This window comes from Miniopterus schreibersii, assembly GCF_964146895.1.
Source record: "Miniopterus schreibersii genome assembly, chromosome: 8".
Lineage (NCBI taxonomy): Eukaryota > Metazoa > Chordata > Mammalia > Chiroptera > Miniopteridae > Miniopterus > Miniopterus schreibersii.
The window spans coordinates 63,681,955-63,697,557 of record NC_138109.1 but is presented as its reverse complement, the minus strand read 5'-3'; the positions used below and the strand labels follow the sequence as shown (position 1 = coordinate 63,697,557).

General features: G+C 43.1%; 1 protein-coding gene across 5 annotated transcripts in view; it reads left to right on the top strand.

Moving 5' to 3' along the window:
* Positions 1 to 15,603, top strand: part of CDKAL1 (CDKAL1 threonylcarbamoyladenosine tRNA methylthiotransferase) — a gene marked incomplete at its 5' end in the record, with an annotated part of 552,436 nt that overhangs the window by 517,233 nt on the left and 19,600 nt on the right. For all 5 annotated transcript variants that reach the window (XM_081143988.1, XM_081143989.1, XM_081143990.1 and 2 more), the window contains 2 exons: positions 6,481 to 6,564; positions 10,051 to 10,215. In XM_081143988.1, coding sequence (XP_081000114.1) covers positions 6,481 to 6,564; positions 10,051 to 10,215 — 249 coding nt within the window. The remainder of the gene's footprint in view (positions 1 to 6,480; positions 6,565 to 10,050; positions 10,216 to 15,603) is intronic.

Here is a 15,603-nt window from a genome sequence, read left to right as displayed (position 1 = left end):
AATAAGTGAAGCTGAAGAATGTGTTTTCTTTTAACACAGGAGATACTGTTTAAAATCTATTAAAAATCTAAGAGAATGTATTTTCTGTCATTGTTCAAAAGTCAGGTACAAGGCCAGCCCCGTTGACAATAAGCTGTCCAACATCTTCTCTCAAGAATCCTTAACTAAACCAGTAAACTGACAGCAGGCATTTGGAATACGATGGACTGCGAGTCTCATTACTTGTTTTCTGTGCTATCATCATTTTTGACACACATTCCTGTGTCATGGCCCTATTTCATTATTGAATGGCATTGTGGAGTAAGGATATTAAATTTTAATGTTATTGCTATTATTACTGTTGACTGTTTTTAGCATAAGTATGCCTGGTGCTTTAATTCCAGCTTTTGCAGGGCCAGAAAGCAGAAGTGTACATAAACAGTCAGGAAAATGACTGTATCCCCTGGAGACCCGGTATCGCCCGCTCTGCCTGTTGTGGATGGATCAAAATGGAAAGGTTATCATTTTCATTAGCCGAGAAAGAACAAGACCATACTTTTCTCCAAGTGTAATTACAGTGCTTCCCTGGCAACATTACACTGCAGTAATTAGTCTAAAGGTGTATGTGAGGGGCAGGCTTTTGCACAGACACTAGAAATATTATTTCAGAGCTTAAGGTCACAGCCTTGTGTTTAACATGTTCCAGGCAGCTTTGGGGGGGAAATAAAAAAAAACTAATTTGACTAGAACTAAAGAAAGGCATTTGACATTTCCCAGAGTCTTGCATTCAGAAACCAGTCAGGTAGAAAAAATTGTTTTTTATTATCTAGAATAAAACAACAACAACAACAACAAAAACACACAGCTGCAGAAGTAGCCTATCTTGTAGGATAAGCAGAGATAGAATTCAAGTTTATTAGGAACTTCATGTAAATAATTATGAGAGCTTTGATATGTGTGTTTTCATCTCCATTTTTTCCCTCAGGCAATTGGACAGAAAAATTAATTACTAGAAACTTTTTATAGGAAGCAAAATAATTTGTTTACCTTTTTGCAAGTGTTTTCAAGAAATAAATTATTTCTCTTATACCAGTCCTCAAATATACATCTGTCCTTTGTAAATGTATTTTGGGTGCTCTGTGCAGTTATATTGAAATATTGAACTCTAACCTAATCTAACCCTTCAGAGTAGAAATCGAATTGAAATTATTTTCCATGTCAGATTTTCTGTTTAAGGAAAACAAAAGTGAGAAAGGGAAAAAACAAAGAAGTAAAGAGAAAAGTAAACTTGATATAAAGTTTCTATTTATGAGTTTAAAAGAAACTTTTTGCATCTTCCAGTCTAAGGAGTACTTATACCAGGAACAGTTCTTCCTAGGTTAAAAGTGAAGGCCAAGATACTGTGATGTTTTTGTTTAATTTCAGTACTGTCTGCCTGTCTTGAACCAATTCTTTTTAGTTTCTCTCTGTAAATCCTTATATAGCCATGTAGGATATTGTTTGTTTTAGGACCCATGGGGAAATAGAGTGTACTCGAATGAGCATTCATTCAGCAACCAAATTCTGTTGGAAACCACTGCTTTTTAACGCTAGTGTGTTTCGTGTGTGTGTTATCTGGCCATATGGTTGGTTAGTGATGTTTCTCACAACGTCAGGCACTTGGGAAATTTTAAGCATAGATATGACACAAATAACACAGCTTAGCTGATTATGTAACAGTACTGAAAAATCTACCCAAAAATTGAATTTAAAAAACATTGCTTTTTGTTTGTCACAGATGTTTCTCTACTCAAGGAAGAGCCGTGCGCTGCAGAATTAGATCCGTGATGTTGTATGTTCTCTACAGCTAGCAATTAAATAGGAGACCGAGCGCAGGGAACGGCCCCAGACTTCCTTTTCTTCTCTCTGCCCCTGTGCAAATCCCTGCACATGGGGGACCTCAGTTTCCCCTCTGTGAAATAAGATTGCTAAGCCTCCTTCAGGTTTTTACCTACTTCGTCTAGTTAGGGGAATCGTGTCTTTATTGTCTGCCTTTGTGGTTTTAAAAAAAAGCATGAGAGCTTTTCTCATATTTTTTTCAACACGGCCTAGAAAGTTGTGCTGCCTTCATTCTTCCACAGCCAGGCCCTCAATCCCAGGGACTCCACGAGTCAGCAGTGACGCAAGGTCTGGGGGTGGCAGGCGTCCTGCACCTGCCCTCACTTCAGTGACCCGCTCTGTGAAATGGACAGGTGGTTTTACAAGGCTACTTTTATCATTTGTTTTCCATAAAATGTCTTTTTAAAGTCAGGTTAAAATGGACTAAATGGCCAGTGTGCTCAGTGGTTAGAGTGTCCACCTACACACTGAAAGGTCAAGGGTTCCATTCCTGGTCAAGGGCACAAGGCAACTACTCTAAGAGCAATGGTCCTCAGGTAAGGATTACTTTCTCCACTGACATTTGATGCATGAATTACAGAGTATGCCTAGCTTGTTAAAGCAGGTGTGCCAGGATTGACAGCCACTTCCAAAAGTCCCAACAGCTCAGCCCTGGATGGTGTGGCTCAGTTGGTTGGGCATCCTACCGTGCATGGAGGTCCATTCTGGTCAGGGCACATGCCAGGGTTGTGGTCTCGATCCCCAGTAGGGGGCCTGCAGGAGGCAGCAGATCCACGTTTCTCTCTCCCTTCCTCTGTCTCTAAAATCAGTAAAGACATTTTTTTTAAAGAAAAGTCCCAACAAATGTCCTGATGGTCAAACTTTGTCAATGGAAACTGAGTGTCCCATAGAAATGCTATAGCAGGGGGTTTTATTCCCACCCCAAGTTCTTAAACTCTAAAATGATGTAGAAATTAAATAAGCAACTATAAACTATATACTTATAAAGCAAATCAAAAGGAAAAGTGTGCCCTGGCTGGGTAGCTCAGTTGGTTAGAGCATCATCCCCAAAACCTGAAGGTTGGGGGTTTGATCCCCACGCAGGACACATTCAGGAAGCAACCAATGAATCCATAAATAAGCGGAACAACAAAATCAATCTCTCTCTCTCACATCAATAAATTAAAAAATAAATTTAAAAAAATTTTAAAGTAAAAGGGATATCTTTCATAGGATTATTTTAAAAGGTGGGGGTGGGGCTTCACTCCAAAGATTTTGACAGGCTTCTTCAGGTTCAGGTCACTCCATAGCTTTTTGAGAGACTTTGTAAATGTTTCTTGGTGGGTATTAAAGATTCCATTGCTACTTTAAGTGCAGCAAGAAAGCATCCAGTGATGACAGAGCGCTCTGAGCATACATTCGCCGTAAGAGAAAAGAGCCTGGATTTAGAGTGCCAGTTTCCTTCATCTGAAACCATGTGGGCATGCCAGTCCCTAGCCTACAGGTCTACTGATGATGGCTTAGAATTTTGAAAATGAAAGGGCCTTTAAATATTATAACCCACTTCCTCTTCTGCCCTACTCCTCTCTCCACCTGCTGTCACTTCTACCAAACTCATTTTTTTGACGAGGAATGTGAAGGCCCAAAATGTAGTCAAATCTCTTTTATCTTAAAAACAATCTGCCCAAACCCTGAGTCGTCCCGCCCTTCTGTGGAATTGGGTGTCTTGAGTACCCCTTCCTCTCGCCCAGGTTTTTGCCTGTTGAGTATGGTGTTAGCTGAGGGTTTGTTGTCTGCGGCCTCTGTTACGTTGAGATATGTTCCCTGTTCCCCTTTCTTGCTCCCCTTGACTCTCCCAGTTCTCTGAAAGCCACCTTCTAGGCCATCTTTGGGTTTATAGTTCCACTTTCATCTTAGTCATCTCTGCTGAACAGCCATATTGTGCTATTAGTCGCAAAATTTATAAAAACTGTTATTTCCAACCTCATACATTTGTAGGAGTTTGTTCATTTTAAAAATTACACGGCATTCTTTGTGTTCTGTTGTTCTGCGAGGGCTTGTCTTAAGCCAGTGATGGACACTTGCGTTCCTGTCAGTGGGTCCACTTGGGGAAGGTTCTGTCAGTGGTAGAGAGGTAGCCCTAGAAGCTTCTTCTCCAGGGAATATCAGAATGTCAGATGAGACAAGCCCGATCTCCATCATCTGGAAGACAGACCGATCTGATCACTTCCAGTGCATTATCTCTGCCATTAAAATAATACATGGCTGGGCGCTTGTTCTGTTGTCAAAGGATATATGTGGCCTTGTGTTTTCTTCCTCGGGCACCCTGCCTCTTTCCTCTTAAGCTGGGATTCTGTGCATTCGTAGGCAAATCTGGATGACTGCCCTAAACCTTGTTATTTGTAGGTCTTTAACCACATTGGGCTATCTTGTGGTGTTGAGGAGAAAACAGTTGGAAAGTATAGGGGGAGGTGGCTCATTAAAAAAAAAAAAGATGTGAGGTTTATTACGCGTGTCCTTGCCCATAGGTTTCCTCGTGTCACCGAGGCGGAGTTGCATCTTGCAGAGTTCCACCTGAACTCCCCCTTCCTCAGCATCACTGTTGCTTTTGAGGTTACTTGAAATAGCTGATTCTCTTAAGGGCTGTATTTTCAGGCCCTTCATTGTAACTTTATTCTTAAACAAATTTTGAGAAGAGCATTTATTACTTTTTGTTGGTATTTTTAGGGGGTGGGGGTAGATTGTAGCAGCTTTTGACCAAGGTTTTAGCTCCCTTATGCTCATTTTTGCCCAGTACTCTGAGGAGTTTTAAGAGCCTCACTGATGAGACAAAACATCCATGGCTGAGAGGGTGAAAGGGGTGACTGGAGAGCTGTTTCCACCGAAAATTACTGCACATAGCAGTTTTCCGAATCCCTTTGGTAAATAATAGTTAAATACTCACCTACAGATAGTTCTCTGAGGATCGATTGAAAGCCCTGCCCTCTACTGTATAAACACAGCAAGTCCTCTAACTCTGTGTGTATATTATCATTAGTATCTCCAGATAAAATAGAAGAGCCCCAGAACGATGGCTACCACTGTCCGCGTTAACTCTGACGAGACAAAAGCAGTAGCATTCGGCTTCAGTGTCTCTACAATCCCGTATTATTGTGAGATTAATTTCCCGAAAACTTGATGTTAGATGGAGTGTGATTGCAGATTTCCTTAAGCACCATCGACAGACACTTATCCTAAGTTATAAGCAACTCACACTGTGAAATGTATGCAAACACTCTAAGTTTTCTTGCACAAAAATATACTTGAGTGAAACCCAGCATTCGTCAGTCTTTTTTAATAAACAGAGCTCAAAGGAGAAGTTGGGGGAACTTTCTTTTGTTGCTACTTGATTTTTAAAAGAAATTAGTGTTGCAGGAACTATTATTGGTTTTGAGAGAATGAAATAAGTCTTTCATAAATATCATCCTAGAAACCCTACAACCTCTGGCTAAGGGGACTACATTTTGAATGAGATAATTTAAAAAAACAGTAAATTATGGTGTATTTAGGTATTGGCTTTGTATGTCGAAGAGGGTGGGGTTTTTTTAATTGTTAGGTGGTCTATTTAGTGCAGCTGTGTTTATGTTTCCTAAATGGGAATTGCCTGAACATGGTGGTAAGTCCCTACATAAGAGACTGGGGATTGCTTTTTCAAAACCTTCATGGCCATGTGCTTTAATATGGAGGGTTATATTTACCAGGTAGCAATGGCGAAAATAATTCTGGGCACAGTCATTCAACACAGCTGGTTTGCTGCATCAGACATTTTGATAACCTTGTAAAAATAAGTAATTGATACTTTAAATGTTACATTTCACAGTGGAATAAAACTTGGAAATGGTAGAATATTTTAGAATAGTCGCATTTCTTTATCCCATGTTTTGTGTGATTTAACTTCTCAGTTATTAAAAATGCATGCTTAGATCATAAATGTAGATAAATGTAGATTGATCTAGTAGAGAATTAACAGTCCCATATTTTTGCTGTATTTCTCTTTAAAAATATTAATATGGGATCATGGCTGTAACATAGAAGAGACAGTTGCCTGTGACAGAGAAAATGTATGTGATAAGTAAACAGCTGTGTGAATTCATCGGTAATTTCAGAATAGTATGCGGAATGTTTAGGTGCACAGACTTAATGACTAGTTTTTGGAAGCATTTGCTTTAGTATTGCACCCCTCATAACTCAAATTAATGTTTATTACTACTCTTTCATATTGCCAAAATATTTTCATGAATTTGGATTTGAAGCAGCTTGTTCTGGCTTGTTTTGCAACTTTGTTTCAAGAAACAAAGTGATATTTAGAAGATTTTTATATCTCTTAGAAGCCTTAATTATCTTATGTTGAAGGAGGAAATAAGATCATGTTTTGTTTCATACTTATATAAGAAAATCAGACTTCATACTACACTCATTTTTATTACCAAATTGTTAATAATGTCTTTCATGACATTTGAATCCGTGATTCTTGTATTAGCTGTTAAGTAACTAGCAATTTAGAGCCTACTTTAAGTTCAAGAGGATGCTACTTACGGGGCGGGCAGTTATTTCGAATTCTCAGGTGTTTTCCCTCATCACCCCTCTCCCCCCTTCTCTTCCCAGATTGGTGAAAGACAGCAAGTGTTAGTAACAGAAGAATCTTTTGATTCCAAGTTTTACGTTGCACACAATCGATTCTATGAGCAGGTAAGAGATGCTTCTGTGTTCTTAACTTTTCTCCAGAATGAGAGAGAGTCCTGAAAGTAAGGCCATTTAAGCAAAAGGAACTTAGAAGTGGGGGAGGGCTGCAGAATCTTGTTGCAGCGAGTACAGCATCAAGCCGGCCGGGCCGACGCGGGGCTTCTCTCTGTGACTTGGTCTACAAAGCATTCTTCCCGAAGGAATACGTGTGTTTTAGCCCTCAGTAGCCTTTGACAGGGCCAGCCTTGGGCTTCCGGGGGATTGGAGCAGGCAGCTGTCCCTGCCAAAGCCCCCACAGCCTGGCCAAGTCGGGGGAAAGTGCTGTGCAGGGACAGGAAGGATGTCTGCGCGGGGAACATGGCGGGGAAGGGCAGGGATTTCCTGACGGTCAGGCCCTCAGACGGGTTCATTGGTTGGTTGGGGCTTTTTTAGTTTTGTTTGGTTTCAGTATTTGTTTTTTTAACTCCCACCTTGATAAAAATACTGGGAGCAAAGGGGAAAGAGCCTTGGATTCAGCTCAAATTGTGGGAACAGCTCTGGAGAGCAGTTAGGAGCCAGACCCTCTCCGAGGCCACCTGAGGGGCTTCTTTCCCTGCCCACCCGGGGGCTTCTTTCCCTGCCCACCCAGGGGGCTTCTTTCCCTGCCCACCCAGGGGCTTCTTTCCCTGCCCACCCAGGGGCTTCTTTCCCTGCCCACCCAGGGGCTTCTTTCCCTGCCCACCCAGGGGCTTCTTTCCCTGCCCACCCAGGGGCTTCTTTCCCTGCCCACCCGAGGGGCTTCTTTCCCTGTCCACTCAGGGGCTTCTTTCCCTGCCCACCCGAGGGGCTTCTTTCCCTGTCCACCCGAGGGGCTTCTTTCCCTGCCCACCCAGGGGCTTCTTTCCCTGCCCACCCGAGGGGCTTCTTTCCCTGCCCACCCGAGGGGCTTCTTTCCCTGCCCACCCAGGGGCTTCTTTCCCTGCCCACCTGAGGGGCTTCTTTCCCTGTCCACCTGAGGGGCTTCTTTCCCTGCCCACCTGAGGGGCTTCTTTCCCTGTCCACCTGAGGGGCTTCTTTCCCTGTCCACCCAGGGGCTTCTTTCCCTGCCCACCTGAGGGGCTTCTTTCCCTGTCCACCTGAGGGGCTTCTTTCCCTGCCCACCCGAGGGGCTTCTTTCCCTGTCCACCCAGGGGCTTCTTTCCCTGCCCACCCAGGGGGCTTCTTTCCCTGCCCACCCAGGGGCTTCTTTCCCTGCCCACCCAAGGGGCTTCTTTCCCTGCCCACCAAGCCGGCCTGCATTGCCTCCCCACAGCCAGACTCCGGTTCAGCATTCAGGACTCCACTTGCCTGGGAGGGAAAGCAATTCAATGTGACTGAAGAAAACAGTAAACCTCCTTCAGGGCATCGGGATGTAGAGATGGGATATGCCCGCTTAGGTGGGGGGCTTTCATGGGGACAGGGATTTCATGAGTCATTCTGGATTGTATCAAGATCAGATGGGTTTTCTTCCCTTTGGTCCCTTTCTCATCAAATAAAAAGTGAATTTTTTTTCTATGGGTCATGGCTGGAATTAGAGCTTGGGAAGGCTCTTAAGACCAGTGTGGGCAAGTCAGGTAGGGATGGTCAAGGGCGGCCACGTGTGCGTGTTAGAGAGCTGGGAAGCGGGAGCTGAAGAGCCTCCAGCACTGGTGTCCCACCAGGAGCCATCTCACTGGCCCCGGGTCCTCAGGAAGGCGGGGGAGCTTCTCAAGGCCCAGACTAAACAAGCCCTGCCCAGGACCGGTGGACACAGCAGCTGAGGAGGGATTTCCAACACGCGTGTTTGAGCTGAGCCTCTCCCCGCTTTTCCATCTCATTAATTGACTCCAGAGAGCCGTTTTCCTATTCAGGCCAACTTTCTGCTCAGCCCTGGGGAGGAGCTTGATTGTATTTTCGCTGCCTCTTCCCTCTCCTTTCTCTTGCCATCTGGGTTTTTGCCTCAGCGGGGAACTTTTTTCCCCTTCATTTTAAAGGCAATGGCATGCCTCATTAGCTGTTTCCTCCAATTTAAAGCAGCCAGGCTTTTTCCAATTATTAAAACCGGAGGGGGAAAAACACTGAGCCCTTCATTCACATCAAGGCAGCAGATCAAGGAGAGTTATTTTCCCCTAGAACCATACCAGATCTCCCCGGGACAGTTTACTCTAGAGATTTTCTCATTTTATAAAAACTGATTTAAAAGGGCTTTCATATTCTGATACTAAAGCTCTTTTAGTTCGTCTGCTTGCCATGAGTAATTCGCCACCCAGGTGACCTTCTTCTCCACTTTGATGAAGCAGCCTTCTCAGTGGTCATGAAAAGTGAAACGCAGAAAGGCAGGACCCACTCTTGCCTCTCAGAGAAACTGGCTGTGCAACTTCTCATCTGACCTTTTTGTCTCTACAACTAAGTATCAAAGATTTCATAGGAATTATTTTTCTAATGAGATGAGTTCCAGAAGTAAAGATTGTATCAAGATATCAAAGTATTGCTGGGTTAGAATTAGTCTCTTTATTTTGGATCCTAACTTTAAAAGATCGGCCAGTAGCTACAGTCCTGAAATAGAAGTGCAAGGGAGACGTAACGCATAGACTCCCTGCGAGTCCCAACGCAGGGGGGACATTTCCTCAAGGTAAACAAGCACCTTTATCCGAAACCTCTAGTGGAAAGAGACCATCTGTCAGTTTCCTGTGAACTGGCCAGAGTCCCCTTCAGAGTAGCTGATCCTACATGGAGGTGGGACTAACAAATACATGCGTTTATAACAGATCCAAAGAACTGAATGGCAACCAGTTAAAGGAGCCATTTACCTCCAAACACCCATGTTTGGGATATTCAAAAAGGCTTCTTTTAAATGTTCTTTCTTTTCCCCCAAAACACACGCTCATGCATGCACGCACACACATACGTACACGCAAACATGCAGGTCTTTATTTGAAGTGCCTACCCGAACCAGTACTCTGACAGCTAACTTGGAAGGTATTAAAAATAGGAGGCTTTCATCAGTGTTGTCTCGGTTTCCTTCATTGCATGGGGCAGCCAAGAGCAGAATATCAAAGGCCTGTCCAAAAGTGACTGGCTGCCGGCTGGGATTTCCCAGGTCTGCCTCCCACATGCCTGAGGACAGCGGGCGTCCTGCGATGGAGGAGCCCTGTCCGCAGCCGCCCTCCCAGAGTGCCCCCCTCCCGCTCGGTCCCCAGGTCCTGGAGCAGCTGGAAGGCAGAGCCCACTTGGGGTGGATCCCAGAATAGAAAAAGGACATTAGTGGACAGCTGAGGAATTCTGAATAAAGTATGGGCTTTAGTTAATAGTTGTATACCAAGAATGGCTCATGAAAAGTCTGTCAGGCTCATGTAAAATGTTTTCACAGGGAAACTGAGTATGGGGTCTACAGGACCTCTCTGTGTTCTCTTTGCAATAATTCTATAAATTTAAAACTGTTCTAAAATTAAAAGCTTATTTAAAAAATTAATCCTTCTGAAAATTTTTTTAAAGGTTTTAGTGCCAAAGAACCCCACATTCATGGGAAAAATGGTCGAAGTGGACATTTATGAATCCGGGAAGCACTTTATGAAAGGGCAGCCAGTAGCAGACGCCAGAGTATACACTCCATCCATCAGCAAACCGTTAGCAAAAGGAGAAGTCTCAGGTTTGACCGAGGTGAGTAGAAGACGCCCCCCTGCCTGCCAGCGAGGCCGCGCTCCTGCTGCCGTTCATAGTTCCCGCTGAGTGTCTGCGCGAGGCTGTAATCCTTCCCGACAGACTGAAATCGGAATTAGAAAGGTGCATTTTTGCTGATGCCTTTAGCTTTTTCTTCCTTCTCTGCCTGTTAAGGGAATGAGCTGTTTCTGCTTCTAGCCTAGAAGCTGAAGGCAAAAGCCATTATTTTCAGGTGAAAGATTTTACACCGAAGGCGATCAGATCCAGTATGTTTCTGTGTCAGTAGAACGGAAGGGGGTGGGGGAGACATCGTTTCTTGCTTTACGAAGCTGTTTATAATATAGTAAAAACCTACGTTAAACAGGCACTAAACCATGTCAGTATATGTGCTTATGGTGCCTTTCTCTAGGGCAGCAGTTTTCACCCTTTTCCATCTCGTGGCACACGTAAGCTAATTACTAAAATTCTGCGGCACACCAAAAAATGTGTTTTATGCCGATCTGACAAAAATAGTGGTATAATTTCAATTCATTCACACCGGACGGCTATTGTTGTGTTGGCTGTTGTCACTTTTTTATTTGACAAACTCAAGGAAAAGAGGTCAGTGCCCCTGACTAAGCAGTCAGGTGTTGCACGTTTTAAAAATTCTTGCGGCCCACCGGTCGAAAATCACCACTGCAGGGTGTTAGCTGAATATCTGCTTTAGTCATGTGGACTGAGAATTAAACATTTTTTTCTTTCTATAAAACAGTAACCTGACCACTATTTTATACCTTGGTAAATATGGCTGTTTGCCAAGTTCTCTCTTACATTTCATTGAGCCGCAGTTGTAAAAGCTGATGGAGTGTGAAATGAAAATGTGTATCACATTTCTAAGCATCATTGGATGTCCCTTCTCTAACACAATTGTTAAGCACTCCAAAAAGAGTGTATAGCAGCGACTTAACACACGGAAAAAAGATAAGTGGCACTCATCTGGCCATATAATTCCAGAATTGTTTTAATATGTGTATTATCTTTTCCCTCAGAATAAACTGCGAGGGCGTGGTAATTAAACTTTGGGAGCAGTGACAAAGAGGATACTATTATCTGTATTCTCACTTAGAATGGTGACACGCTCTGGTGTCCCAGCCTGAGTGATCCCTCCTGAGCTTGACAAGTGCATGTGAGGAATCCGCAGGCACAGCCATGACTGATAACGAATGACGTAGTCTCGCCTTTGTCCAAACCCCGCCAAGTGTGTCGTCCTGCTCGACCAGGAATCAACTCAAACACTTGATAAGCATGACCGTTAATGTTGGCTGTAATTTAAAAAAGAGATCATACTTGGGGTTAGGGTGGATGGCCAAGAGGGAACAGAGAAATCCAGCATTTAAAGTATATCGTAGAAATGTGGCTTCTACATCAGCAATTTTTAAAGGAAGTTAGATTATTTTTTGTTTTTCTACACAGTGTGTTTTACAAGCATAATTTTTAAATCGCTACAATAAAAATATCACAACAAATGGTAATAGTGGGCAAATTATTATTTCAAAGGCCGTGCCTGATTTAATTTCCTCGTGTATGCTTATTAAAAAGTATGGAGTTTTAAAACATCATCGTTCATAATGCAGAAATCGGGAAAAGTAGTATACCGTTTTATTAGTTTAACTACAGTGTCCTCTCTAGAAGAGCAGCCTATTAAATTCCACGGGGCAGCCTTTTCTAGTCTCTTCCTCCCTCCGGCCTATGAGGGGTGTTGTCCTCACCGACACCACTGGCCCTCCTCTGAGCGGGGATGGCCTGCAGTCCCAGGCGAAATGTTGGTGGGCTCAGTTGGCTGCTCGGCCTCCTGGGCCTCTAGGAACAGTCTTATAGCATTCATGAGGCCAGAAGGTCTGGAATATTGAATTAGGTGTTAACATTAAGAGAAATATCAGGCAAGTCTGTTATCAGCATTTGTGACTTCATATAAATTAAGGAACCCAGCTTGACACTTCATTATTTGTCGGTTTTAAAGATATGCCAAACTCAGGGTCGAAAAGCCTTCTTTGATGAATTTGTCCTGATGTTAAAATGTTTTGACTGATGATATGAATTAAAATAAATTAAGCAAGAAGAGAACAGCTTTCACATTTACAGGATTTAGAAGTAGATGGTAGAGGTTATAACCCTGTCTCATTTTGGGGCTCTTTGGACACTGATAAGGGGCTGGCACTCTTGAATGAAAACATCAGCTTCACTGTGTGGACGAACATGGCCTTGGGATCAGCTAGACCTGAGTTTGCATCTAGACTTGCTGGTTTACCCTGGGCACGTGGCTTCTGAGCATTAGTTTAGCCTGTTAAGTGGAAGCGATGATGTCTTTCTCATGTGGTTGTTGAAAGGAATACACTCAGTAGTGTATATAAGCCACCTAATCCTATTCCTGGAACATAGTCAACAGTTACTAAGGGGTCATTGTCCCTTTCCCTCAAATCTGGTCGCATCTAGAAAGATAAGACTCTGCAGATGACCTGGTACCAACAGTTTCGGTTTTGTGCTGTGCTGAGGAAGGGGAGGGGGTGGATTTCTCTATGGGGATAATCGATTCAGTGCTGTAGAACCAGTCCCACCAGAATTTCTCTCTCTGAATTTTCTAGGTGTTCCTGAGTTTTCTGGCATGATAACCTCCCCTGCACACTTTATAAAGAAATCTGGAAAGGCCATAGCATCTAGAGCAAAATACTGTGTTAAAATTTATTTTCTTTAGTGCACACATTTTCTTAATTGATAATTTATGATGATTCTTTAAGTATTTAGCCCCTGCTACTCTGGGCTTCTTTTGTCTCACTTTAGGCCCTGTTGATGTCTTTTGATAAGACTGGCAAGAGGTACAACAGACCATGAGGAGGGCACAGCCTGGGCAAGGGTCACGAGATCTGGACTATAGAATCCTGACACTTGCGGTGACAGATTTTGTGACCTTCTGTGCATCTCATAGGTTCCCTGGACCTCAGTTGTCTCTGAGGTTCTGTGATTGAAATATTTCATTTGACAAAAATGGATTGAATTCCTACCCTGTGGCAGGACTTTGAATTCTATAAATATTAATAGAAAACAGGCCTTGTATTTTCAAATAATAATAGGTATATGCCCATAACATGATGGAAAAGGAAAACCATAATAAAGGCAGAAGGTTACTGCCCTCTAAGAAATTATATTCTAGTGAAAACAACACATAGTGATATCTTTTTATGATTATTACTATTCCTCCTTTCAGTTTGGGTAGAGAATGGAGGAATAGAAGGACAGAACAGGACAGACAAGTGTAGTCTGATTAACATTGGGAAGATGGGAGCCAGAATGCCACCTCCAAACTGATGAGGAACATTTCTGAAGAAGTATCATTTAGGGATAATTCATTTCAGAAAAAGGTTATATAGAAGTTATCCAGTGGAAGGCACCATGGAATTCAAAGGGATAAATATAAATCAAAGAAAGGATAGATCGTAACCTTTGGAAACTGTCAGGGGCCTTAGGAGGAAGAAGGGATGGGGGAAGCAGTAAGTCTTCAGAAGGGGATTATAAAGGTGGTGGAGCAGGCAGGGGTTGTATGAGGGTGTGGGTGGGCGTAAGGGGGTGCACTTGTTTAGTGGAAGGTGCCAGAGGAATAGGAACCTGGAGGAAAACACGGTGTTAAGATGTTAAGAGCACTGATATTTTTACCATAATCTCTTGTGGAACCTAAATTTGTGATAACCTCGCCTGTTCAAGGTGACGATCTTTATACACAACCCAAGCTTCCTTAGAAAACTGGTTTGCTGTTCCTCATTCCTGCCATCTGAAGGCAACCTACGTGTAATCAGGACCTAACATCACCTGCGCCAAGTCCATGACCATTCGCTAATAAGAAAAATTATCCGAGGGCCATCATCAAAGATTGAGATCAATGAAGTGCTTTTTCTATATCATGGAAAGTTTCTATTATGGAAATTTTAAAGCATATACAAAAGTAGAGAGAATTACTTAAGTATCTCGAATACCCATCGCCCCCTTTTAACTGTTGTCAACTCACAGCTGATCTGGTGTCACCGTGCTCTCCCTCACCCCGTCGCCCTGGCTGTGGCCAAGGAAACCTCGTCTGTCATCCCATTTCATCTAAATATATCGGAAAATATCTCTATAAGATGAAGATTCCTTAAAAAACATAATCACAATGTATTATTACTTCTAAAAATAATTAACATTAATTCTTTATCCAGCGATATTCAAATTTGGCAGTTCTTTAAAACAGATTACTTGAACCGGATGCAAATAAGGTCCACCCAGTGCAGTCAGTCAGATGTCTTGTCGGTCACTCCTGGCCTGTCGGCTCGCTTTTCCCTTTTTGCGCTGCAGTTTATGTGCAGAAGAGACCAGGTCGTTTGCACCGTGGCACTTCCCAGTGTGGAATTCGCTCACTACAGCCTCTCATACGGTTTAACGGTTCTCTGTTGATTGGGGTTTGGGGCAAGATTATTCCACGCGATGCTGTGCGTTTCCATCATGAGGCCTGTGACGCCCGGGGGCCTCCCGTGGTGTCGGCGGTCCGTGAGCACTGCGGGGTTCGGTGAGTCTAGGGGTGCGGTGGCGGCACTGTGGTCTCCTTCCTTCCTCGGGCGTCAGCTGCAGGTACTGCTGCGAAGACGAACTTTCTCTTCCACTTTTTTTTTAACGTGCAGCACGGTTCATACAGGAAAGGGGAGAAAAGGGCTTGATCCTTACTTTCTATTTACCAGTTTTCAAAATTTGAGTTGATTGCCTAGCACGTTCCAAAACTAACCAGTGAGGGTGTGTGTTTTTTAAGTATTACTGTAAACTTACAGATTTCTATCTATTTGATGTGTTTTTATCCATTGCAGTTATTATACTTAATTGGTGCTCCAGTGGTTGAATTTTTGGACAGTGGAAGCTGGCTGCTCAATCCTTTTGACATAGACTCTGAAGTCTTTGATAGTTGAGAATATCCCCTTTTCCCCCATTTCATGCTGTCATCCAGGTCAGCTTCAGGAATCTTCTGTCTCACATCGGTAACTTCTTTCCCCCATACTGAAATTCCCAGTTCCTGATAATGCAGCGTAATTACCCACTTGCTTTATCTCGTAGTACTCATATAACTGTCTAATAATAACCATACCACCACCACCACCAATATGTGATTGCTAAAAACCCTTTAAGCTGTCGTGGTGGTTTCTTAGTTGTTTTTGTTCTTAGGGTTTATCCCTCCAGGGATGTGCGAGCAAATGATGGTTTTAAAGTCACCTGACATTGTTCCTCTCCCTATAGTTATAGCAACAAACCAATACACAATTAGGAGCATTTGTTTCGCTTTGTTTCCAATTTTTTAGAATTGTTTAAATCTAATTTTGTTTCATAATTATGTAAAAT